At 41.1% G+C, this 25,290-nt stretch overlaps 1 protein-coding gene across 3 annotated transcripts; it reads right to left on the bottom strand.

Moving 5' to 3' along the window:
• Positions 1–787: 787 nt before the first annotated feature.
• LOC122550899 (regucalcin-like) lies at positions 788–24,987 on the bottom strand. 3 transcript variants are annotated; one of them, XM_043692319.2, is made up of 8 exons: positions 24,829–24,986; positions 21,265–21,320; positions 16,043–16,211; positions 10,702–10,884; positions 9,053–9,268; positions 6,805–6,936; positions 2,996–3,150; positions 788–1,124 (listed from the first exon to the last, which is right to left on the bottom strand). In XM_043692319.2, the coding sequence occupies exons 3-8, from the start codon at positions 16,203–16,205 to the stop codon at positions 1,074–1,076; spliced, it is 900 nt and encodes a 299-aa protein (XP_043548254.1). In that variant the 5' UTR covers positions 16,206–16,211; positions 21,265–21,320; positions 24,829–24,986; the 3' UTR covers positions 788–1,073. The 3 variants fall into 3 exon arrangements, with proteins under 3 accessions (XP_043548254.1, XP_087844495.1, XP_043548255.1); XM_087988369.1 differs by lacking the exon at positions 10,702–10,884 and having other exon boundaries at positions 24,829–24,987; XM_043692320.2 differs by lacking the exon at positions 21,265–21,320 and having other exon boundaries at positions 24,829–24,982.
• Between the last annotated feature and the right edge of the window lie 303 nt (positions 24,988–25,290).

Raw genomic sequence — 25,290 nt, 5'->3', positions numbered from 1 at the left:
CATAGTGTTAGGTACATTAGTCAGGGGGAAATGGATCTGCGTGAGTTACTCTTCAGAGGGTTGGTCTGGACTGGTTAGGTCGAAGGGTCGGTATCCACACTGTAGAGAATCTAATCTAAACTCCTGCAGCAGAGTTGGTTCAAACATTGCGGGTTTTATCCTTTCTGTGGACAAGACGAAAAATGCAGAGATGAGGGATCTAATGCTTAATTAATTTGCCTGGATTTGTGAAGTGGAGGGGACACTCCTGAAAGATAAATGTTCAGTCCAGAAGTGAGCAACACCCCAGGCACAAATCATCATCCCTGACATGAATAGGTGTCTCAATCACTGTTAAAGACCCCGAAAAATATTCAAACGACTTACACTTTATTTTTTAAAAATTGCTTCACAGGACATGTGTGTTGCTGGCTAGTCCAGAGTTTATTACCATCCTGAATTGTTTGTGAAGATAGTGGTGGTGAGCAATGTAGGCAAGATTGAAATCAATTGAGATGACTCAACTTTATTTAGTTTTTCTGCTGGTTGAGGAGTGTATGTTGTCCAGTGCAGGGAGAAATCTCACCTTTGTTTTTTTCAAATTATGCCACGAGATGTCCTCGGTTGGCAGACAGGGCTTCAATTTAACCCATCATCAATGCTGAATTGAAGCATTAGTCTGGGTGAGATGGCCAAGTCCGACTGTGGGACTTGACTCAACAGACAATATGCTACAACTGAGGCAAGCTGACACTTAACATCATATTCACAGAATCAAACATCACAAAAAGGAAAAGGAAGAGCAGAGTCTTGAAGAAATCATTTAATGTTTAATGGAAGATTTATTAATAATAATGTCAAGGTAGCCATCCCTAATATTTGCATGTATGGTCAGTAAATTAGAAACTATAGGTTATAAACATGGAAAAAGTTTTTTTTTAAAAAATCACATGAAGCAAAAGAGATTTGAAAATCATTAGTGCATCTACAGAATAGCATTTTGCAATTTTTTAAAGCTGGCTATTAAAAATACCTATAGTGGGTGCTCATCATAAATGCAAGGATTGCAGGCTTTAGGTCAGTAAAGGTGCGTTTTATCCTGCATATGAATATGGCGGAATTCCTTTCACTCCAAGCCCAGTAATCTGAAACAGGAAACAGGAAAGAATTCAAACTCAGCATTATTTTTGATGGAACACAGATGATGTCCTCAAGTCCCATGAGGAGGCTTAGTATTTACAGCAAGAGAGTTCCATATGACAATGCTGCCCCTTTAACAAGGTTAATGTTGTCCTTGGTTTTTCTCAGGAGGGGTTGTAAAGGCAGAGGTACCTATTTGTCTGGAAATGGTTACTTTGAACAATGGCGGGGAGTGGCCAGTTCTCCCAGTTCAGCTTTTTTTCTAGCTTGGTTTGTTTTAGCAAGCAGTCAGAAAACTGCTGGAGACCTACACTAGCAGCTACAGTGAAAAGAGAGATTCCATGCCTCAACAGAGATCTTGCATGAACTTTCTCTCTGAAAACTCTCCTGCTTGAAGAACCAGTGTTTGAATTTACCTTTTGCCAAGGGGTGTGTTTATGGGATGTTGCAGGGATTGGACCAGCTTCGTTAAGTTGCAATACTGTATGTCGGTTGGGTTATGAAATAGGTTAAGTTATCCTAAATTCTGGGGGGTTTTTTTGTTAGTGTTTCAGCCAGTGTTTAAATACATTCTGCTTTGTTTAAAACTAGCAGTCAGACCAGCTACATCACTCCTGGAATATCCACATTACATCTGCCTTAAAAGTTAGGGTCTGGTCTACCTTAAAACATTGAGGGGGTCTGGCCTGTGCTGCAACAATTGCCACAGACACAAGCTTATAACTAACATTACATAGCAGTGTTTCCCAAATGCTCTTCCTCGTGACCCACTTTGAGAACTAAACCTTTGTGACCCCTCAGTGAGAGATTAAGGGATTGTTAGAGGTGGAGCACAGCTTGGTCAGTGCTGACAACCCCACAAGTTCAGCTCACTTACCCAGGTGAGGTTGCTTGTGTTCTTGCCTGATCGACCATTAAAATCAAGAGAAAAAAGTATGTAACATTGAAGAAATTGATTCCATTTTAAAATCAAAGATCTGTTTGTACATTAGGATGACCATCACGAACATTTAATGATATAATATTTTATTCCAATGTAGTCAATAAAAACAAAATATAAAAGCATTGTGTATGAGGGGACCAATCCAATATTGCCTGTCATACATCAGTACCTTGGAAGAATTTCTACTCCTAGGTCTTTTGAATGCTTCCATAAGCAGACACAGACACAGACACAGACACAGGCACAGACACAGGCACAGGCACAGACACAGACACAGACACAGACACAGACACAGACACAGACACAGACACAGACACAGACACAGACACAGACACAGACACAGACACAGACACAGGTTTTACTCGCTCAAATGGTGACTTGACTTGGTTACTCGATCAATTTGAAGTAACTCTTCCATATATGTACTAGACATCCCAAAGGGACGGATGACATGATGATTTACCACTGATGTGATTGCACAGCTGTCATCTTATTATAGACCAGCACACTCTTGGACATCAAAAAAAAAATGTCCATTAGATAGCAACATTTCTGATATTGTAGACTGGTAATAAATTAGAGACAATTTGGTCAAGCAGCCATGACCAGAAAATATTAGAATAGTGGAATTTGACAGCATTGAATCCTAGAATCCCAACAGTGTGGAAGCAGGCCATTCAGTCCATCAGATCCACACCAACCAACACAGACGCACTTTCCTAGACTATCCCTGTAACCCTGAATTTCCCATGCCTAATCCACCTAGCATGCACATTCCTGGACACTATGGGCAATTTAGCATGACCAATCCACCTAACTTATGGGAGGAATCCAGAGCCGTGCAGTATGTAACCTAGCAGGAGGTGCCAAAGCCAAAAATTTAGTAAACTGAAAAACTCATCTGGAACAGAGTAACTGCACCATTCTACCCACCTTAAAAATGCTACCTGCTTCTGGCTGTCTTCTAGCCCACTCTTCATCCATCGCATCTGCAGCTGATGTTACATAAAGTTCTGAATAATCTTTTCCCCCAAAGCAACACGATGTCGTCTTGTCAACAGGCAGCTTCACGGTCTGGATTCGTTTACCTAAAGGAATCAATCCGGTCTGTGATTATTTTTCTTAACTTTAGACTTCACAAATCAGTCACTGAATCATTATGAATTCTTATTTTATTCACAGTCTACAGATTTAGAGTCTGCTGGCATCAGATTTACTGAATTTAAATCTAGTCAGAAAGGATATGGGGATTCCCATTGGATTTTCCCTATACCTACTGGAGAAAATGGTATATAAAAAAAAAGGTCTTTTTTAAAAAAAATTCATTTGTGGGACTTGGACATCACTGGCTGGCCAGCATTGATAGCCCATCCCTATTTCCCCTTGAGAAGGTGGTGGTGAGCTGCCTTCTTGAATCACTGCATTCCACTTGCTGCGGGTTGACCCACACTGCCAGTAAGGAAGGAATTCCAAGATTTTGACTCAGACTGAAGGAACAGCAGTATATTTCCAAGTCAGGGTGGTGAGTGGCTTGGAGGGGAACTTGCAAGCGGTGGTGTTCCCAAACATCTGCTGCCCTTGTCCTTCTAGATGGAAGTGGCCTTGGGTTTGGATGTTGCTGTCTAAGAATCTTGGTGAATTTCTGCGGTACGTCTTGTAAACACTGCTGCTACTGAGCGCCAGTGGTGAAGAGATTGAATGTTTGTAGATGTGGTGCCAATCAAGCAGGTTGCTTTGACCTGGATGGTGTCAAGTTTGAGTGTTGTTGGAGCTGCACCCCAGGCAAGTAGGGAGTATTCTAGCAAACTCTTGACTTATGCCTTGTAGATAGTGGGTAGACTTTGCGGCATCAGAAGGTATGAGTTAATTGCTGTGGTATAGAAATTTTTAGAAGTTCATGCCCTTTAAACATGTTAGAATATCTGTTCTTCTGATCTCCTAAGTGCAAAACATCAAGCTCAAACAAGGAATTAACGTTTTTGACCATTATCAACTTAGAATTATTGCAGGAATGAGAACATTTTGTTGCAAGGTGAGGTTGGAGTGGCTGCTCTCCTTAGAGTAAAGGGAGATCTGATAAAAACCTATGAGATTATGAAGGTCTTCTTCACCCAGCTCAAGGAAGGCACTGGAATAAGAGGACAAATGTTTCAAAGAATCCTTGAATTCTTTCAATAAATGAAACATAGGTGTCAATGCAGTGGAGACCCTCAATTAGAAGAAATCAACTGAGAGGAAACACCTATATGAAAGGATGCAATTCTTCAAGTAGCACACATTGACAGGAGGGAGTACAGAAATGGAACCTGAGAAAGGAATACCAAATCATAAGGCCAAGGATCAATCCCAGTTCCTGCCACATGAATGTTTGGAGGTACGGCTGTAGGATCAGGCTAAGAGAACCCACGATTAATGCCATGGAATCCCCAAGGTGAACAACCATTTTCATTAGCAAACAATTGCCAAATGACGATGACAAGATTATGACAGGTTTAGATAAAAGAAAAGAAAAGTTATTCCCATTATCTATGTTAGAAAGCTCAGGGGACACAGGTTTCAGGTTTTGGGCAAGAGATAGAAGGGAGGTTGTGAGGAATAGCTAGTGTGTGCAGCCAGGGTCAGCTTGGATGGCTGGCTTGCAATGCAGTGTGACGCCAACAGCATGGGTTCAATTCCCACACCACACTCAGGTTATCATGAAGGACCCGGTTTCTCAACCTCTTCCCCTCACCAGAGATGTGGTGACCCTCAGCTTAAACCACCACCAGTTGTGTGTCTAATGACATAGTAGCCCTTTACCTTTTTTACATGAGGACATTTTGCAAGAATACCTATTCAAGGGGAAAATGAACATTTATACTGCATGAGAAGAAAGTACTGACGGGATTGCCAACCAATGTTCAACTGTCCAATTCCAGCGCTTGAAAAAATTATTCCGACAACCAATTTAGTGTTGTCAGATAAGCTCACAGTATGGCACAACTGTGCATACTGGAAGGTACATACATTAAAGCACAGGGCCCTGATCTTTACAGAAGATAAACACACTAGTCCTGTTTCAAATCTACAAAATTGCGACAGTCATTCATCCTGGTTCATTTCTCGGTACAATGGCCTGTCAAATGTGAGTCCACCTGCCTGGTTTAAAATTTAAACAACACCTGGCTGTTAACTGTCAATCTGCATTAATGGCTGAATTCTCCAAACAGAGTCTGAACTAATTAGGACTCTTCTCTTATGCAGGAAGAATGTTAATTTTATCTTTGAATTGTTAATCTTGTGAAATGCCCTGATTTGACAAAATGTGATTATTTTCAGAAATAAACTTGTTGGGCTACAAAAAGTGTAAAGCAGGAAACGTGTCTATCTAATTGATCTACAGAAAACCAACATTGGCTTGGTGGACTGAATGCTTTCATTGTCTTTTGTTTCACAATGTGACCATTGCTCCTTCCGAATGTCTGATGAACAGAAAAGGTTATTGTTGTAACGATGGATTTGTTTTGTCTAGCAGGAACATGGAGGAATGTCAGAGTCAGACATCTTGGGGTTAGAACACATGATAACCCACATGGTCAATACTGATCTCAGTCATGTTTCTAGGATGTGTCCCCTAGTGTGATGGTGGTTCAAAAAATGGTTTACAAGTGAATCACTTTCAACATGAATCACAGTCTCCATCAGGCTAAAGGATATCATACAGTCATACAGCACAGAGACCCTTTGGTCCAACCAGTCCATGTTGAACATAATCCCAAACGAAACTAGCCCCATCTGCCTGCTCCTGGCCCATATCCTTCCAAAACTCTTATTCATGTACTTATCCAAATGTCTTTTAAAATGATGTAATTGTGCCCCCATCCACCGCTTCCTCAGAGTTCATTCCACACACAAACCATCCTATGTAAAACATTTGCCCCTTATGTATTTTTTAAAGCTTTCTCCTCTCACCTTAAAAACGTCCCCCCAAGTCTCAAAATCTCCCATCCTAGGGAAAAGACAACCATCATTAACCCCTTTGATAAAAAGATAACAATAAACCAATAGGTTTATCTGGGGTAACGAGAGTTTTGGCAGCGTGATTTGGCTATATCAGTGAAGAATTATGGAATGGTATTTTGGAAGATGCTTACTTCCATTGGCAACAGCGAAATTTCAGTGGGGATTGGTTTGTGCACTTCATTTTGTGCATGCGCTGATATGAATGCCAAAATCTCTGCACCGTTCTACGCAAAAGCTGGTGTTCTTGCTGTTGTGTGTGCGCGCTGCTGACCGTGCATGCACCATGTTGGCGCTGGTCTTCGTGCTGTTCTGTGCTTGTGCCAATGTCATTTGCTGACAGGGCAGCTTTCTGAGAAAGGTACTGCATAGAGAGCAGCTTTCTTACATTTAAAAAAAATATACGGTGTTAAATTTACTTTTGTTTTTTTGTTAAAACTAAATATGATTTATACCTTCATTCAGGCTGTGCTACATTTGGTGTTAGACCTTTGGGTGATTTTTGAGCAATCACGAGTAATTTTTTTGCCCAAACCCTACTTTTCCTGTAGGCCCCATTATTCCTATTGAGCGATTTTCTATTAAGTAAGGTTTTGCTGGAACGCAACTACGGTGTTATAGGAGAACTACCTGCATTGAAATAGATCCAATTAAATTTGATACTAGTACTGAGGTGACAAAATCATGACAAGTGCAATATCAGATACCACATTAATCACAGTTTATGCATTTGATTGATTTACCAGTTTCGGGATCAATACGAAGGACTCTTCCGCCATTGTAGCAGGCAACCCAAAGCTTTCCCTCTGCATCAATGCACTGCCCATCTGGAATAGCCTCCTCCTTTTCAAGCTTGTAAACAAGTCTTCGATTTGCTACACAGTCAATTAAAACATATGTTAAAGACATACAAATTGGAAAAGCACACTCCTTCCTTAAAAGTTATTGGAACCTGAAATATGACATTCCATATGATAATGTTACCTCTTTTCAGTGAGAGTTCAAAGGCTGTGCAATATTTTGAGTATTTATGTCAAATTTTATGAATGTTGTCTTGACCATGGATCCCTAACTCTGGATCATACACTGATGATTTTAACTGCAACATGTTTTGCAGAAAAGGGAGGCAAGGCCAAATGATGACTGTGAATGAAATTTAGTGGCTGTCTAAAGAAACCCCTGGAATATCACATGTGTACAAAATCTGGGAAACTTCAAACAAAAATGCTAAAAAGAGGTTGATATGCAAACCCTTCACAGGATGCAACCATCTCCTGCAGTCATTTTGTGTTTTACTGTTCAAGGAATGTACAAAAACACCAAACTTCAACACTGATCTGTGTGAGCTAATGGCCTGAAGTCCTAGTGTGCGCTCTAAAGGTCACAGCTTTAAGAAACAAAAACATGAAACACCCCTCCATTGCAAGTAAGCTAAAGGAAAAATATATTCCCTGAGTTTTGCCAGGAAGCCACTGTCAAAAAGAACATGGACAAAGGAATTTCAATCAACCTGCAAAGTCAAGATTCTCAAAATGGACTGTTTAACTATCAATTTCAGCGCTTCTGGTATCCATTCTTCATGTATGACTCAGACTGAATTTCTTTGTCTTCACACTGATCTTTTGCTATGCATGTGTGTTGCAATATTATTTATTTTCATTTTTAGTAAAAAACTCACTTAAATTAACACCTATTAAAACCTAAATTTATTTTACGCAGGGCAAAGGAAAGGAATCCTTTTGACCAAGCGAAGCAGTGGGTGAATAAAGGGAGGAGAGCCAATTGATCCCCCCTTACCTGAAGGAGCTAGGGTATCCGGTTAAAAACTGTATCACATTAGGGAACCGGTCATAATGATGCTACAGCTTAATAAGATTAAAATATTTGAGGTTTGGATTGGATGTAAATGTAACTAATTTGCATTTTACTTGCATGAGAAAGCCTCAATCACAATTTACATATAAATAAAACACAGCATTCATTTTAGTTGATGGGAGTTGAGGCACACTGTGGTAGAAGTGCTTATTCATTCTGCATTACTGTCAGAGAATATTTAATGTCTCCCTGAAATGTTGGAACAGAAACACAGGATTTTCCTTTCACATCTGATTAAGGGAGAGCACATTTAACAATGCAGCACACCCTCCTTTACTGCATTCAATCCCAGCCAAGACAATTTCTTATTTTCTTAGACAATCCCTCAGGACTGAGGAGGACCTTCTTCTGCTCTGGGGTTGTAGGTCCTGAGGTGACTTAATGGTCAAAGAGGAGATGCATTTGTGAATGGCTTGATCCACACAACTGAATGTGCCTTAATGCTGGGGATGTTGATCTCAGAGAGGATACAGATATATCTATCCTCCCAGTACATTTGCAGGAATTTGGAGAGGCATCACTATTATATTTTTCTAGGCATTTAAAGTATCTATCATATATTGATTTGAGTTGAATTATTGAATTCAATTATTGAATTAAAAATTAAATTCAATATTCAATTCAATTATTGAATTATTCAATTCACTATTATATTTTTCTAGGCATTTAAAGTATCTATCATACATTGTCTGATGTAATGGAAGGTAACATGGCAGGATAGTATAGTTAAGTATAAAATTGTTTATCTTATTTATTTAAAACCCCACGACTGTGAGCAGTAAATGAGGACAAATAATTAACATAGCAAAAAAAAGGCTTAACATATGCAGGGTTTTGGAGTCCTAACATGTTGCCTGTGTTCCTACCTTGTTGAGTTTCCTAATCAGTTTCTTCCTGTGAGGTGCCAAGAGGCAATCAAATATTACCTTCTTTAGACTTGGAGGGACAGCTCAAAAGAAAAGTTAATTTAAAGTTTGTCCTCACACAAAAAAGGACCAGCTTTGCCCCTTTTCCTCTTTCTAGCTTATCACAGGAAAAAAAAAAAAATTTTTCTGAAATAAAACATAGATCGGCTCAATCCAATATTTGAGTGTGTTCATTTTAAAGTCTACTCACCGATCTTTCCCGATTGCAGGTCATAGTCAAACGCATCAATGGCAAATGATAAACTGTCAATATAATAGAAAATCTTGTGATCTGGGGACCAATCCAAACCATTTGAAATGTCCACTTGATCAAAATGCTTAACCACGGAGTGATCTGCCTGCAGAGAGTACACTGATCCCTGGTGCCTTTCTACTTCAGCTGGCCGAATCTCCATTGCCATGGTCCCTGTAGCAGAAGTCAGCATTAGCTGTGTAAACATTCACCATTGCAGATTTCCAAATACAGTAAAACCATTTTTAATCCAGATGTATGGGTCAACAGTATCCAGTAATTTTACTGGAGACTATAGAATTGATTCCACAATCACATGCTTCCAAACAGGAAAATCACATTCATAGAGAGTGAGAGCTAAGGAAATGTAAATTAGGATCAGAGAAAAAGATTTTATATTTTCTGTCACAATCATTAATCTTCTTATCTAAGTATCATGATGTAGCAAGAAACTAACTGCCAGCTCACAACTTAAGATACATTAACACTTTGAACTGTTCAAGAAGACAGTGTTGATTGTTTGGCAAGTAGACTTTCAGTGGTAGAGCTGTTGCCTTAGAAAATGCACCAGTTAGATGACAGGCAGTTAACTCCTAAGCTATGTTTGAATTGAGATTAGGAAAGTTGATGCCGATCAGTCAAGGCATTGCACTGAGGAATGACCTAAAGAATGGTTGGACAATGATTTTCATCTATAGAGTCCACTTGCCAATCAATCCAAAATCTTGTCTCATACCTGTATGAATTGTTGTTCTCCTTTACAATGGATTCCTTGTAAATATCCCGACAGTGCAAGGCAAAAACCTTTTACATAATATGTCTGCTTTCAGAAGTGATCAAATATTTTATAATCAAATTACCATTTGTCTACAGAAAAATAATACGTTTTTAAGAGAGCAAGTTAGGATGATCATTTCAGGTATAGGATATAAACTAGATATTCATTTAAAAAATTACAAAGCTTGCCCCATTTTCTACCTTTGCATGAACCCGATCATTACTACCAAGAAAATTCTGTGGCTACATCTTCTCACTTAATACTGGAATCCATGACTTCAACATTAACAACAACAAAGACGGCAGAGGCATGGGAATGTTATTATCTCCAAGCTCCCCTCCAGGCCACATATTATTCTCATTTGGAAGTATATCAGAGCTTCTTTATTAACAATGAGTCAATATCCAAGAACTTTCTACATCATGAAATTAGGACAATAGCTACACCCCACAGACTGCAACTGTTCAAGAATTCCCAAAGGCAATTTACAATGTGCAATCAATTTCAGAATGGTCAACAGGGCTGATTTTTAAATACATCTCTTTCAGGTGTCCATTGTTTTGAATCCATCAGTCCTCAATGCTTCTTTTGTTCTAAAATACAAATACAATGAATGTGACTTTTGATGAACTAGGCTAATCTGTCCTTTTAGCTCATTGTTCAAAAAAGCTTCCTTCTCCACCTCCCCCTAATGCCTTCAGTTGAAAATACTCCATTTAAGATAGACTTAAGTAGGCAGATCAACAGCGGCAAAATACTTCATCACTTTCAGCTCAGCTCAGTACATGGATAGGAAAGTAAAATGCAACAGAAATGGATTATGACAAACCTGCAAAGAAACGTCCAGCAGGATCCACTTTGCCATCATTAAATCTGTTATTTACTTTATCTGGGTCGACTGAAGCTATTTCGGTAACTGTCTGCTTTTCCCAGTCTAGGTAGGCAAAGCTTTTTCCAATGGCCAGAACATAACCCCCTGACCTTCGAGGGACCGCTGAACCAACAGGGGCATCTGTAGGATGATAAATGTGTATAATTTGTTGACCTGAAACGTTCCATCTTCTCCCTCTTCCATGGGCCAACTGCCCACCAGTTTGTGGACGTGCAGCAATTCATTACATGTTACCTACCTCATGAATTACAGCTGGTTATTTGACTACTTGGGAAGGAAATAACACAAACCTGCTAGGAGGTGCCTAATGAATAGTACCAGGAATACAAATCCCAACTGAGTATTCCCCTTCCCCAGAGCATTCAGCCAGTTTTAAGACCTCTGTCGTGATGCACAATAAGATCAGTCCTTACTGGATGGAGATTTTCAATGATGGAAACACTAAGTCATGATAGACCCTGTAGGTGACCAGGTTAATGCCATTTGTAAAAGAAACTTCAGTAAGGCTTTCGACAAGGTTCCCCATAGGAGACTGATTAGCAAGGTTAGATCTCATGGAATACAGGGTGGATCAGTGGTTAGCACAACTGCCTCACAGCACCAGAGTTGAAGGTTCGATTCCAGCCTTGGCGACTGTGTGTGTGGAGTTTGCACATTCTCCCAGTGTCTGCGTAGGTGTGGTCTGGTTTCCTCCCTCAGTCCAAAGACATGCAGGTCAGGTGAATTTGCCATGCTAAATTGCCCATAGCGTTAGGTGCATTAGTCAGAGGGAAATGGGTCAGTGTGGACTGGTTGGACCAAAGGGCCTGCTTCCACGCTGTAGGTAATCTAATCTTTAAAATAAAACCAGCCATTTGGATACAGAACTGGTTCGGAGGTAAAAGACAGGGTGGTGGAAGGGTGTTTTTCCAGACTGAAGGCTCGTGACCAGTGGAGTGCCACAAGGATCGGTGCTGGGTCCTCTACTTTTTGTCATTTACATAAATGATTTGGATGCGAGCATAAGAGGTACAGCTAGTAAGTTTGCAAATGACACCAAAAATTGGAGGTGTAGTGGAAAGCAAAGAGGGTTACTTCTGATTACAACAGGATCTTGATCAGATGGGCCAATGGGCTGAGGGGCATGGATATGATAAATAGACAAAGTCTTTTCCCTGGGGTGGGGGAGTCCAGAACTAGAGGGCATAAGTTTAGGGTGAGAGGGGAAAGACAAAAGAGACTCAAGGGGCAACTTTTTCACAGAGGGTGGTATGTGAATGGAATGAGCTGCCAGAGGAAGTGGTGGAGGCTGGTGCAATTGCAACATTTAAGAGCATTTGGATGGGTATATGAATAGAAAGGGTTTGGAGGGATATGGGCCGGGTGCTGGTAGGTGGGACTAGATTGGGTTGGGATATCTGGTTGGTATGGACGGGTTCGACCGAAGGGCCTGTTTCCATACTGTACATCTCTATGACTCTAAAATTTGTTTAACTCCTTTACATTGTGATTGAAGTATCCTTGCAGCAGGTCAGCAATGCTCTACCCAGATTGAGTTTCCACAGTGTTATAACCTTTAAAAATTGCTCCCGTTTTTAAAATTCTTTAACATTTTCTTAAAGAGAATATACTGAAAATGAGAGTGGTGGCATTTTACTACTAACACTGCATACAGACAGGCACGTGATCTTCCTGCCATGGAGGGATAGTCTCAAATGAAAGCTTCTTTAAATCGTGCGATAGGTTTCACACCTTTTCACGGTAACTCAAAAAAAAAGGGCAGCAGTTTATTGAGAGAAAAAAGGAGAGAAAGTGAGATACACAAAACAGACAAAGTAGCTACTGCAGACAGAAACAGAAGGGTTGTTCTGTCTTCACAAACAAGTCAGATGCGGATGAGAATTCATTTCCTGTTTTAAAGGGCTTATGTCTGAAACGTCAATTCCCCTGCTCCTCGAATGCTGCCTGACTTGCTGTGCTTTTCCAGTACCGCACTCTTCAACTCTGATCTCCAGCATCTGCAGTCCTCACTTCCTTCCTGGGATGGTTTAAGCTTGTTTGAGACAATAAGATTCTTAAAACTTGAACTCTTATACTTTTGTTCTTTCTATCATTGAGAAAGTTACCGGAGTAAAAAAGTATTACCTTTATATATAACATGACAACATTCATTCTTACACATGTTTGATATGGACTCAAAAGGGTCAAACAACCCCATTCTGTGATCATATGAGTAAGGACAACAGTAGGTACTCACCTTTTCCAACATTCAATAAGATCACAGCTGATCTGATTTTTAACTTCAACTCTACATTCCTGCATCACCCCAGTTCAATGCTTGGTAATCAAGAAACCATCTGTCACCACCTTAAAAATATTTAAGGATTTGGCATCTTTTGAGACAGGGAATTCCAAAGACTCTCAATCCTCAGTCTTGGAGCTGTACAGCACAGAACTCTGCTATAAATGGTTCTCTCTTATTATTAAACAATGACCACTAATTCTAGATTCTCCCACAACTGGAAACAAAAAGTAAAAAAGATAGATAGGGGTGAGGAAGCAAAATCAGGAAGGCAGATTATCTGAATAACAATAGATTGGGAAAAGGGGGATTGTAATGAGATCAGGGAACTCTTAAATACTTACTTTCAGCAGTTGGTGTTCAAGTGCAGCAGGAGATGAAAGTGGCAAATAATATTGGCCCTCATAGCAAAAGGATTCAAATACAGGAGCAGGCATGTTCAGCTGCAATTGTACAAGGCCTTGGTGAGACCACACTTGGAGTACTATGTGCAGTTTTGCTCTCCTTATCTGACGAAGATTGTTGTAGAAATGGAGCGAAACAGACTTACCAGACTAGGTTTCTGGGATGGCAGGACTGATGGATCGAGCCTTCCTCAATCACCTGATGAAGGAGCGTCGCTCCGAAAGCTAGTGTGCTTCCAATTAAACCTGTTGGACTATAACCTGGTGTTGTGTGATTTTTAACTGAAGACAGAATGGATCTGTTAGGTTTATATTCACTGGTCTAGAGAAAGGAAGTAATATCATACAAATCTAACATTTTAACAGGACTAGACAGGGTAAGAATGTTTCTGATGACTGGACATTAGGGCAGCACATTGGTCAGTAGTTACCACTGCTGCTCCACAGCACAAGGGATCTATGTTTGATTTCACCCTCAGGTGTCTGTGTGGAATTTGCACATTCTCCCAGTGTTTGCATGGGTTTCCTCTGGGTGCTCCAATTTCCTCCCATAGTCCAAAGGTGTGCAGGCTAGGTGGATTGGCCATGGAGATGCAGGATTACAGGGATAGGGTTGGGGGCAGGGAGGTGGTGGGGGTAAGGTTGCTCTTCAGAGGGGCAGTGTAGACTCAATGGGCTGTATAGTCTGCTTCCACACTGTAGAGATTCTGTGGTAGTCCAGAACCAGCGGTCACTGTCTAACAATGTAAGATAGACCATTTAGGACTGAAGAGGAGAAATTTCTTCACCCAGAATGTGCTAAGTCTGTGGAATTCTGCTAAAACATTGGATGTTCGAGAACGAACTTTAATTAGCTTCATTATCACTATTCACATACAGTCAGGCCAGTGTTAGCTTTCTGTTAATATACATGCCAGCTTTTTTGACAGAGCTCCTTTGAAAGCATGGGGATGGACTCAAATACACAAGGATCAAAGTATTAGCAAAAAAATTCACATTCTTGTAAGGATTGCAACTTTTTAAATGTTTCTTAATGAGAAATTTGAGACAAAGATGATAACCAAAAAATAATTTCAAAACTTAAAATTTGAACTTAACTGTCACTACTTTTCCCTGATGGCTTTCCTATTTGATAAGTTTGTTCATTAATCAGGGTAATCTTTCATTAGACACTTATTTGATGAGAAAAATATGTTTGAGATTAAATACTTACCTACTCCAGCAGCTGTTGATGAGAAGAGAAGAGGATTGTAGTGAATTATATAGAATAGTTACTTTAGTTGTGAAGATACATTGGAGAAGTTGGGATTGTTTTCCTTGGAAAATAAAGGTTTGAGATGAGATTTAATACAGCTGTTCAAAATTATGAGGGGTCCAGACTGAGTATGTAGGGAGAAATTGTTCATACTGATGGAAAGATCAAGAGTGAGGCGCACAAATTTAAGGTAATTGACAAAAGAAGCAGTAACGACATGAACAGAGTCTTTCTCACATGAGTGATCAGGATCTGGAATATATTGTCTGAGACTGTTGTGGAGACAGGCTCAATTCAGGCTTTCAAAAGGGAATTATACTGAGCCTGTTATCTCAGGGGACTGCTCAGCTGGTATTGTGATGTACAACTCCTACGCTGACTGAGGTTACCGTGAAAAAGGTCCCACCTTCACAACCTCACATTTGTCTGAGATGTGATGACCCATGGCTTAAAACAACCACCAGTCATTTTTCTCTCTCTAATAAGAGGTGAAGGCAGACTATGGTGACTTTACCTTTTAGACTGTTATCTGAAAAGCAAGTATGTACAGAGTTCTAAGGAGAAGGTAGTGGAATGGCATTGTGAATTGTTCATTATGGTGTAGATATGGTAGGTTGAATGGCCTCCTACTCAGCTGTAACGATTCTATGAGAAAATATTCCAAGTGGTTTGGTTAGACCTGTTATTCATCTTAGAGAAATAATCTTATTTCTCAGTGAGGCAATGACAGAACTCCTATAACACATTCAAGTACACTACCGACAGAAAAAGTGCTATATATTTAGACAATTGATCTCATTCTAATTCCCCCTTGCCTATTTATGTGGATAAGAAGAAAATTATTGCACTATTTTGAAGAAGAACTTGAATTTTTCCTGTTGGCCAAGTCAACATTTGCAGAAGCTCCCACTGCCCAATATTTATGCACCAATCCAGCCATTCATCTCATCGCTCTTTGTAAGATCTTACTCTGTGCACAAAAGGACTGTACCATTTAGTTACATAGAGTTAGTAACTACACTCCAAAGACAAAGACATTCATGTGAAGTGCTCTGGGACATTTCGGAGATATAATCAGGCTATAGATAATTGCAAGGCTTTCTTTCAGTCCAGACAGGGTGAGAGACAAATTCTAAGTTGGATGGTTCCATTGCACAAAATGACTCTTAAATTTAGACTTTGTAACAAAAATGCTACAGGGAAATGCACTGTGCAAATATTGGGAGTAACAGATATTTATCTTCTGACCATGAAAAGACTTTCACATAAAGGGAGGAAGCTGTTTCTATGTAAGACTTAGAATAGAACAATCTTAATGAAGACCTAACTTTTACTTACCAACATGTACTTCCTTCAGTTGTTTTGTGACTGCATTCCATCTGCACACCTTCTGGCCTGTGATATCCACATAGAGAAGAGAATCGTGTTTTTCTTCCCAAACTGGGGACTCTCCAATTCTGTACTTGCCCCTCACGACACACTCGATCTTAACAGAAGCCATTTCTGGCTGAAAATATTAAAAGGGCTGAATTACTTTTATCTTTAATGATCAGATGAGAAATTAAGGAATATTCACCTCCAGGGATTCATTCTGCTGATCCTGTGGTGAATCTTCCAACTATCCTTTCAGTAAATATTTGATTGTGTCTGCACTGAATCCACCATTTGTATCAGGCATAACATTGGATAACTCGAAGCTTCACATAGATGCAACTTTGGTCATTCTTTTCTGCACAGGTGTGTACATACAACAACTTGTGTTTAGAAAGCTCCTGTGACAACATAAACATCCAAGATGCTTCCCAGGAGAGCTACCAACAAAATTTGATGCAGAACATGGTGATGTGTAATCTTTTAATCACTTGTTATCGTCAGAATGTGATCCTTTGTTATTTTAAGTTGCAATAGGCATTGTCAGCATCAGTATTGCGCATCATGAACGGAGGTTAAAAAGCAAGGCCATGGTATAGGACTGAGGAGGTTTGAAGGGTGTCCCTCCCTGCCTTACACACCCAGCTCAACGATTCTATGGTGTGGTCCCAGTGTTCCTACTGGAAGCAATCTGTACAATGTAGATACTGAATATAGAGCTGCAACTCATGGTACAGAGACAGCAGCTCCAAACTTTGTCACTTAAAATGTTAATCAACCTTTGGCACCGATAGTTGAAACATGCTTACTAAGTTCTGTTACCTCAAGATGTTACAAAATCAGGGCACTTGTTTTGAGTCAAGGCCTGAAAGTGACTTCAACTCCCCATATTTTCAATGTGAAATATTTTAGAACTTTGGAATACCTACTTCTCAGACATAAAATGTGAAATCAATCTTAGTAATTTTGACAAAAATCATTTAAGAAAATAAAAGATATAGAGATGAAATCTATGAAAGCCCAAATTTTTGGAGACGACTCAGTGGGTGGAACTCTTGACTCAGTCAGGAAGTTATTGATTGAAATTCATAGTGACATGGTTGACCCTCTAAAATGTCTACTGAAGCACTCAATTGTATTAATCTCTTCAAAAAGACACAGTAAGAATAAAACTAGATGGACTACTTAGTATTTGCTTAAGCACAGATTCAGACAAGACAAAGCCCTAAAAACCACTCCTAACTAACTGAGCACTGGTACCAAGAGTAGGAGAACTGTCCCACAGATTAGAGCTGAAAATGTGTTGCTGGAAAAGTAGATTAGTAAACCAACAACCTGCTGTGGTTATACTCACCAAATCAGCATGGCAAACTTCTCAATCACATCCTTGAGAATATATTGTCCCATTGGTAGGACAAGCCCACCAGAGCTGCTGCAGGGATATCTAGGAAGACGTGGTGCTGGTATTGTTGTAACTTCATTTGAGGAGTAATGAAGGTTCTAATGATTTGGGTATGGGGTTTTGAGCAACTGGGTTAGTTGAGCAGTCAGTGAGAGCAGTGTGTAACCATGGGATATGATAATTGAAGATACTTGTACATTCACATATCTTAACCATTTGTGTGGGATCATTGAACTTTAAGCACTAAGTTCAGGTGCTTGAGTGAAATTCTACACATTAGATGCCAAAGCTTTCTAATCTCAATGCCTTCTGAAAGTTTATCTAATGGGTTATATGCCTCCCTGCAAATAGTTGACCTCTCTCCTCCTTTCCATTTCCTCAACTATGACCCCAAATACAGTATTGAAACATTTAGATATCCATGTTCTCCCATTTCTTGCGTCATGCCTGTTTCCACACTGTAGTGATTCTAGGATTCGCAGGTCAAACTCAGAATTACAATTTCAACTTTGTCTCCCCCTTCAGGCTAACTAAGTAGTGCAGATTAGATTGAATGCCTGCTCAGCCTAACATTCTCTGCTCAGATGTGCTTCCCCATAGCAGGGAAAGACTTTTCTGCACTGAGGATAGATAGCTATGCGAAAAACTTTGTAATAAAGAGAACATGTTGGGAATTCCAGGAGCCATTGTTTGCTGTTGCCCCATCAGGCTCCTTGGAAGTATTTGAACAAGTCCAGTTCAAACTTCAATTCAATGCAATGTGGTGAAGAGTGCATCACACTGGGACTATTTTGGACACTCCAACTGGTGGGTACTACAGAGCACCTACAGATTTCTCCAGGGACTTGAAGCATACAGTCAATAGGCCAGTGGCTTGCTCAGTGCTGTATCTTGTTAAATTGCACCATGTTCAAGGGCAACCAGAGGTGACTGGAAAGGGGTGGAATACCACAGAACATAAGCAGCTGCCTAGGAATCTTGCATCTTAAGTAACAACCTACTGTGGCTACATACCAGCTGCACATGGATAGTGTGGAAACTCTTGCAGTTAATGATTACTCCAAATGCCTTGTGCATGCAGGCAATGATGGCCTATGCCATCTTATCTGAAGCCATCTGGAGCTACAGAACTAACTGCTCATTCATCCTTAGTGGCAAAGTTGACATAATTGCCTGACAGATGTACAGCATGGAAACAGACCCTTTGGTCCAACTTATCCATGACGACCAGGTATCCCAACCCAATCTAGTCTCACCTGCCAGCACCCAGGCCACATTCCTCCAAACCCCTCCTATTCACATACCATCCAGATGACTTTTAAATGTTGCAATTGTACTAGCCTCCATCACCTCCTCTGGCGGCTCATTCCATACATTCACCAATCACTGCATGAAAAAGTTGTGCCTTAGGTCCCTTTTATATCTTTCCCCTCTCATCCTAAACCTACTTCTGGACCCCCCCCCTCCCCCCCCCACATGCACAAATCCATGTTGACTATCCCTAATCAGTCCTTGCCTTTCTAAATACATGCACATCCTCTCCCTCAGGATTCCCTCCAAAAAATTGCCCACCATCGACATCAGGCTCACTGGTCTATAGTTCCCTGGCTTGTCCTTACCTCCTTTATCAGTGGCACATTAGCCAACCTCCAGTCTTCTGGCACCTCACCTGTGACTATCGATGATACAAATATCTCTGCAAGGGGCCCAGCAATCACTTTCCTAGCTTCCCACAGAGTTCTAGGGTACACCTGATCAGGTCCTGGAGATTTATCAATTTTTATGGATTTCAAGACATCCAACACTTCCTCCTCAGTAATATGGACATTTTTCAAGATGTCACCATCTATTTCCCCACATTCAATATCTTCCATGTCCTTCTCCACAGTAAACACCGATGCAATACACATTTAGTATCTCCCCCATCTCCTGCGGCTCTACACAAACATCACCTTACTGATCTTTCAGGGGCCCTATTCTCTCCCTAGTTACCCTTTTCGCCCTCCTGATCTCCCGCTTAAGTATACTCCTACTGCCTTTATATGCTAAGGATTTGCTAGATCTATCCTGTCAATCCTGCCTGTACCTGACATATGCTTCCTTCTTTTTCTTAACCAGACCCTCAATTTCTTTGGTCAGCCAGCATTCCCTACACCTACCAGCCTTTGCTTTCACCCAATCAGGAATATACTGTCTCTGGATTTTCATATCTCAATTCTAAAGGCTTCCCATTTTCCAGCCACTCCTTTACCTGTGAACATCTGCACTCAATCAGCTTTTGAAAGTTCTTGCCTAATACCATCAAAATTAGCCTTCCTCCAATTTAGAACTTCAACTTTTAGATCTGGTCTTTCATTTGTCATAACTACTTTAAAAACAATAGAATTATGGTCACTGGCCCCAAAGTGCTCCCCCACTAACACCTTAGTCACCTGCCCCAACTTATTTCCCAAGAGTAGATCCAAGTTTTGCACGCTCTCTAGTAGGTACATCCACATATTGAATCAGAAAAAGTTCTTGTGCACACAAATTGCTCTCCATCTAAACCCTTAACACTCAGGCAGTCCCAGTCTATACTTGGAAAATTAAAATCCGTTACCATAACCACCCTATTCTTATAGATAATGGAGATCTCCTTACAAAATTTGTTCCTCAATTTCCCTCTGACTATTAGGGAGTCTATCATCCAATCCCAATAAAGTGATCATCCCTTTCTTATTTCTCAGTTCAATAACTTCCCAGGAATACCCTCCCACAGTACAGCTGTAATGCTATCCTATATCAAAAACGCCACTTCCCCTCCTCTCTTAACTCCCGTTCTGTCCTTCCTGTAGCATTTGTATCCTGGAACATCAAACTGCCAGTCCTGTCCATCCCTGAGCCACATTTCTATAATTGCTATGTTATCCCAGTCCCATGTTCCTAACCATGCCCTGAGTTAATCTGCCTTCCCTGTTAGGCCTCTTGCATTGAAATTACTGCAGTTTAATTTATCAGTCGTATCTTGTTCTCTGCTTTGTCCCTGCCTGCCTCGAGTGTTTGACTCACTTCTGTTCTCAACTGTACCAGTCTCAGATTGATCTCTTTCCTCACTATCTCCCTGGGTTCCCCCCCCCCACTTACTAGTTTTAATCCTCCCGAACAGCTCTAGCAATTCTCCCTGCCAGTATCTTCGTCCCCTTCCAATTCAGGTGCAAGCCGTCCTTCTTGCACAGGTCACTTCTACCCCAAAAAAATTTCCAATGATCCAAAAAAAAAGTGAATCCTTTCTCCCATACACCAGCTCCTCAGCCATGCATTCATCTGCTCTATCCTCCTATTCCTATCCTCACTAGCTTGTAGCACCGGCAGTAATCCAGATATTACTACTCTAGGACCTCCTTTTTAAATTCCTGCCAAACTCTATATTGTCCCTTCAGAATCTCATCTTTTTCCTTCCTATGTCGTTGGTTCCAAATTGTACAATGACCTCCTGCTGGGCCCTCTCCCCGTTGAGAACATTCTGCACCCTCTGAGGCAAATTTGATCCTGGCACCAGGGAGGCAACACACCATTCTGATTTTTCACTGTTGGCCACAGAAAAATCTGTGCCTCAGACTAGAGAGGCCTCTAACACAATTGATCTCTTGGAACCTGACGTACCCCTCATTGCATTAGAGCCAGTCTCAATACCAGAAACATGGCTGTTTGTGTTACATTCGAGAACCCATCACACCCTACATTTTCCAAAACAGCATACTTGTTTGAAATGGGGATAGCCACAGAAGACAAACAAGCAATCAGTTACCTTTCTTGTGCATCCACAGCCAACTGCAAGGTCTTGCAAATGTCTCTTGGAGATCCCTGGAAGGAACCAAAAGGTTGGTCACTGCCACCAGTAAAGTGTGAACCAGGTCTATACAAAGTTCCCCTCCAAGCCACTCCCCTCCTAACGTGGAAGTATATCAGTAGTAGAAAGTGAGGACTGCAGATGCTGGAGATCAGAGTCGAGAGTGTGGTGCTGGAAAAGCACAGCCGATCAGGCAGCATCAGAGCAGGAGAATAGACGTTTCAGGCATAAGCCCTTCATCAGGAATGAGGCTTGTGGGGTGGAGGGGCACAGAATAAATGGGAGGGGGGGGGTTGGGGTGGAAGGTAGCTGAGAATGCAATAAGTAAGTGAAGGTGGGGGGGGGGGGGGTGAAGAAAGTGATAGGTCAGAGAGGACGATGGAGTGAATAGATGGGAAAGGTGATGGACAGGTCAGGAGGGCAGTGCTGAGTTGGAGGCATGGGACAGTGTCATTGAGACAAAATCCTGGAAATTCTCTCCCTTACATGAATTATGGGTCTACCTACAGCACACAGACTAAACCATAATAAGACCATAAGACATAGAAGCAGAAATTAGACCATTCAATCCATTGAATAGCGGAGCAGACTCAATCAGGGCTGATAAGTTCTCAACCCCATTCTCTGACTTTTTCCCTGTAACCCTTGGTCTCCTTTACAATCAAGAACCTATCTGTCTTAAATATAAAGAATGACCTGGCCTCCACAGCCTTCTGTGGCAGTGAAATTCCATAGATTCACCACATTCTGGCTGAAGAAGTTTCTCCTTATCTCTGTATAAAAAAGGTCTTCCCTTTACTTCAAGGTTGTGTCCCCAGGTCCTAGTCCCTCCTACCAATGGAGACATCATCTTCCCAACATCCACTCTGACCAGGCTATTCAGTATTCTATAAGTTTCAATTAGATCCCCTCATCCTTTTAAACTCCATCGAGCACTGAGCCAGAGCCCTCAAACGTTCCTCATATATTGAGCGGTTCATTCCTGGGACCATTCTCCAGAGTCTCCTCTGTACACTCTCCAGGGCCAGCACATCCTTCCCCAGATATCGGGCTCAGAACTGTGCACAATACTCCAAATGTGATCTGACCAGACCCTTATTGAGCCTCAGAAGTACATGCGAATCTTCAGGTCGAAACGTCGATTCTCCTGTTCCTGGATGCTGCCTGACATGCTGCGCTTTTCCAGCAACACATTTTCAGCTCTGATCTCCAGCATCTGCAGCCCTCACTTTCCCTCAGAAGTACATCCCTGCTTTTATATTCAAGTCATCTCAAAATAAATGCCATAATTGCATTTGCCTTCTTAACCACTGACTCAATTCGCAAGTTTACTCTGAGAATCCTGGATTAGAACTCCCAAGTCTTTTTGCACCTCAGACTTCTGAATTTTCTTCCCATTTAGAAAATAGTCTATGCCTCTATTCTCCCTAACAAAGTGCATGACCTCACACTTCCTCACATTGTACTCCATCTGCCACTTCTTTGCCCACTCTCCTCACCTGTCCAAATATTTCTGCAGCTTCCTTAATGCTACTTGTCCCTCTACTTATCTTTGTATTGTCTGCAAACTTAGCCAGACTGCCCTCAGTTCCTTCATCTAGATCGTTAAAATGTATAAAGTGAGAAGTTGTGGTCGCAACACTGAGCCTTCCAGAACAACACTTGTCACTGGCTGCCATCCGGAGAAGGACTCTTATATCCCCACTCTCTGCTTTCTGCCAAACAGCCAAGCTTCTATCCATGCTAGCAACTTGCTTCTAAAACCATGACCCCTTATCTTATTCAGTAGCCTCCGGTTTAGCACCTTGTCAAAGGCGGCCTTGAAGTCCAGAAAGATAACGTCCATTTATCCTCCTTGGTCTAATCTGCTTGTTACTTCATAGAATCCCTATAGTGTGGAAACAGGTCATTAGGCACAAGTCCACACTGACCCTCCAAAGAGTAACTCGGTCAGACCCATTCCCCAACCCTATTACTTTACATTTACCCCTGACTAATGCACCTAGCCTACACATTCCTGAACAAAATGGACAGTTTAGCATGGCTAATTCACCTAACCAGCACATCTTTGGATTGTGGGAGAAAACCAGAGCACCTGGGAGGAAATTCACCCAGATACAGGGAGAATGTGCAAACTCCACACAGACAGAGAACCACCCAAGATAGGAATCGAACCAGGGTCCCTAGCACTGAGGCAGTACTGCTAACCACTGAGCCACAATGCCGCACGATTTCCTCAAAGAATTTTAGCAGATTTGTCAGCATGACCTACCCTTGATGAAACCATGCTGACTCTGCCCTATTTTACCATAGTATTCAGAAATCTTGTCAATGGATTCCAGGATCTCATGCATGACTGAGGTTAGGGAAGTTGGTCTGTAATTTTCCATCTTCTGCCTTACTCCCTTTACAAGTAGGCTATTATTTTAGCAGTTTTCCAGGCCTCTGGGACCCTTCCCGATTATAGTTGTAATCTTTCAGCTATCTCCCTTATAAATCTGGGGTGTAATCCATCTGGTCCAGGTAATTTATCCATCTTCAGGTCAGTTTTTCTAGCACCTTCTGCTTGGTGATGGCCACCATACTCCACTCTGTCCCCTCACCCTCTTGAATTCTTGGGAAATTACTTGGTGTCTTCCACCTTGAAGACTGCTGTGAAGTAATTACTTAGTTCCTCATCATTTCTCTGTTCCCTACTACAATCTCTCCTGCATCACTTTCCAACATCCCACTGTTCACTTTTGCCTTTGATATATCCAAAGAAACTCTTACAATCTTTTATATTAGAATGTGCAATACTTTGCCCGAGGCAGGGATTGAACCCGGGGTCTCTGACGCTGTGAGGCAGCAGTGCTGACCACTGAGCCACCGTGCCGCCCAATTTTTGTTTCCCGAGCGAATGTATCTCAGTTGCAACAAGGAAAGAATTACATTTGCTTCATTGTCCCAGGCTGGGAAAGAAAGTAACTCAGGTTCCAGTGACTCCCGACATAGAAGAGGGCGTTCATTGAATTTTCGATAGGGATAGAATGACAACTGTTAACAACAGTCCTTCAACTGTTAACTTAGAACAACAAATCACAGGTAAAGCTCATCTTGGAACTTTTAACGTCGGACGGCTGCTCAAGTCATGCAATTGTACCCTGGCTTGAAACATCACATTAGACTTCGTAACTGTTTGAAGAAAATTAAATAAACACACAATGCTGCAGCAGGTCCGGCAGCATCCATGCACAGAGAAACAGTGTCAACATTTCGAGTCCAATGACTCTCCTTCACAACTGTTGCTAAAAGTTAACAAAAACAAAACCCGATCGAATCTTTTTCAGCAGAAAAAAGGAAATAACATAAAATATTCAGTCATACACGGGACACTACAAAAACGACTAACAAAATAAGCAAATCTCAATCCAGTGCCCACAGTAAATTGTTATCATGAGTTTCTTCTTGCAATTTCAACTGAGGACGAACCAGAGCCACAACTGAGGGAAATTACATGAATCTTTCTAAATTCACGGTTACCTCACTTCTCCGGAGAGGATTCAGCTGAAAGTTTTCAGATTCAGTTGAAATTTTCAGAAAGTTATGGAAAATTTGAAAATTCCCTTCTTCCTATTAACAGAAATGACTCAACACTCCAACAAATATTGAGAAAAGTAAACAGAATATAGAACCTGAGAAACGGGGTACCTGGCCAGCACAGTGCAGTTAAATACGAAGCTGAAACAGTTCAGCGGTTTTAAAAGAAATAAGCGAGTGAATATTTAACAACTTTAAAAATGCAAGGTTGTACTGTCAGCAGATATTCTTTCCACCCCCCAATCTGTTAACGAAGATAAAACTTTAAATACGCTGTTGACAGTATCTCTGTCCAACTTATTCAGCCGGGAATGAAGAATCACTCACTGATTAAAGGTCACGAGTGATTGCGACAAAACAGGGACTACAATGGAGTATTTTGTGAAAAATTCCACAGCTTCTCAT

This window comes from Chiloscyllium plagiosum, unplaced genomic scaffold (genome assembly GCF_037043375.1).
Source record: "Chiloscyllium plagiosum isolate Xiang-an unplaced genomic scaffold, Cpla_swu_hap1 HiC_scaffold_6, whole genome shotgun sequence".
Taxonomy (NCBI): domain Eukaryota; kingdom Metazoa; phylum Chordata; class Chondrichthyes; order Orectolobiformes; family Hemiscylliidae; genus Chiloscyllium; species Chiloscyllium plagiosum.
Note: the sequence above shows the minus strand (reverse complement) of the source record. Positions and strands in the feature narration are given on the sequence as shown.

Excerpts from the sequence above, each read along its gene's own strand:
- LOC122550899 (XM_043692319.2), bottom strand. The coding sequence starts at position 16,205 with ATGGCTTCTGTTAAGATCGAGTGTGTCGTGAGGGGCAAGTACAGAATT. Across the intron at positions 6,937-9,052 it reads CCTGCAATCGGGAAAGATCG|CAAATCGAAGACTTGTTTAC; the intron begins GTGAGTAGACTT and ends TTGACTGTGTAG. Across the intron at positions 3,151-6,804 it reads TCGTATTGATCCCGAAACTG|GTAAACGAATCCAGACCGTG; the intron begins GTAAATCAATCA and ends TGATTCCTTTAG.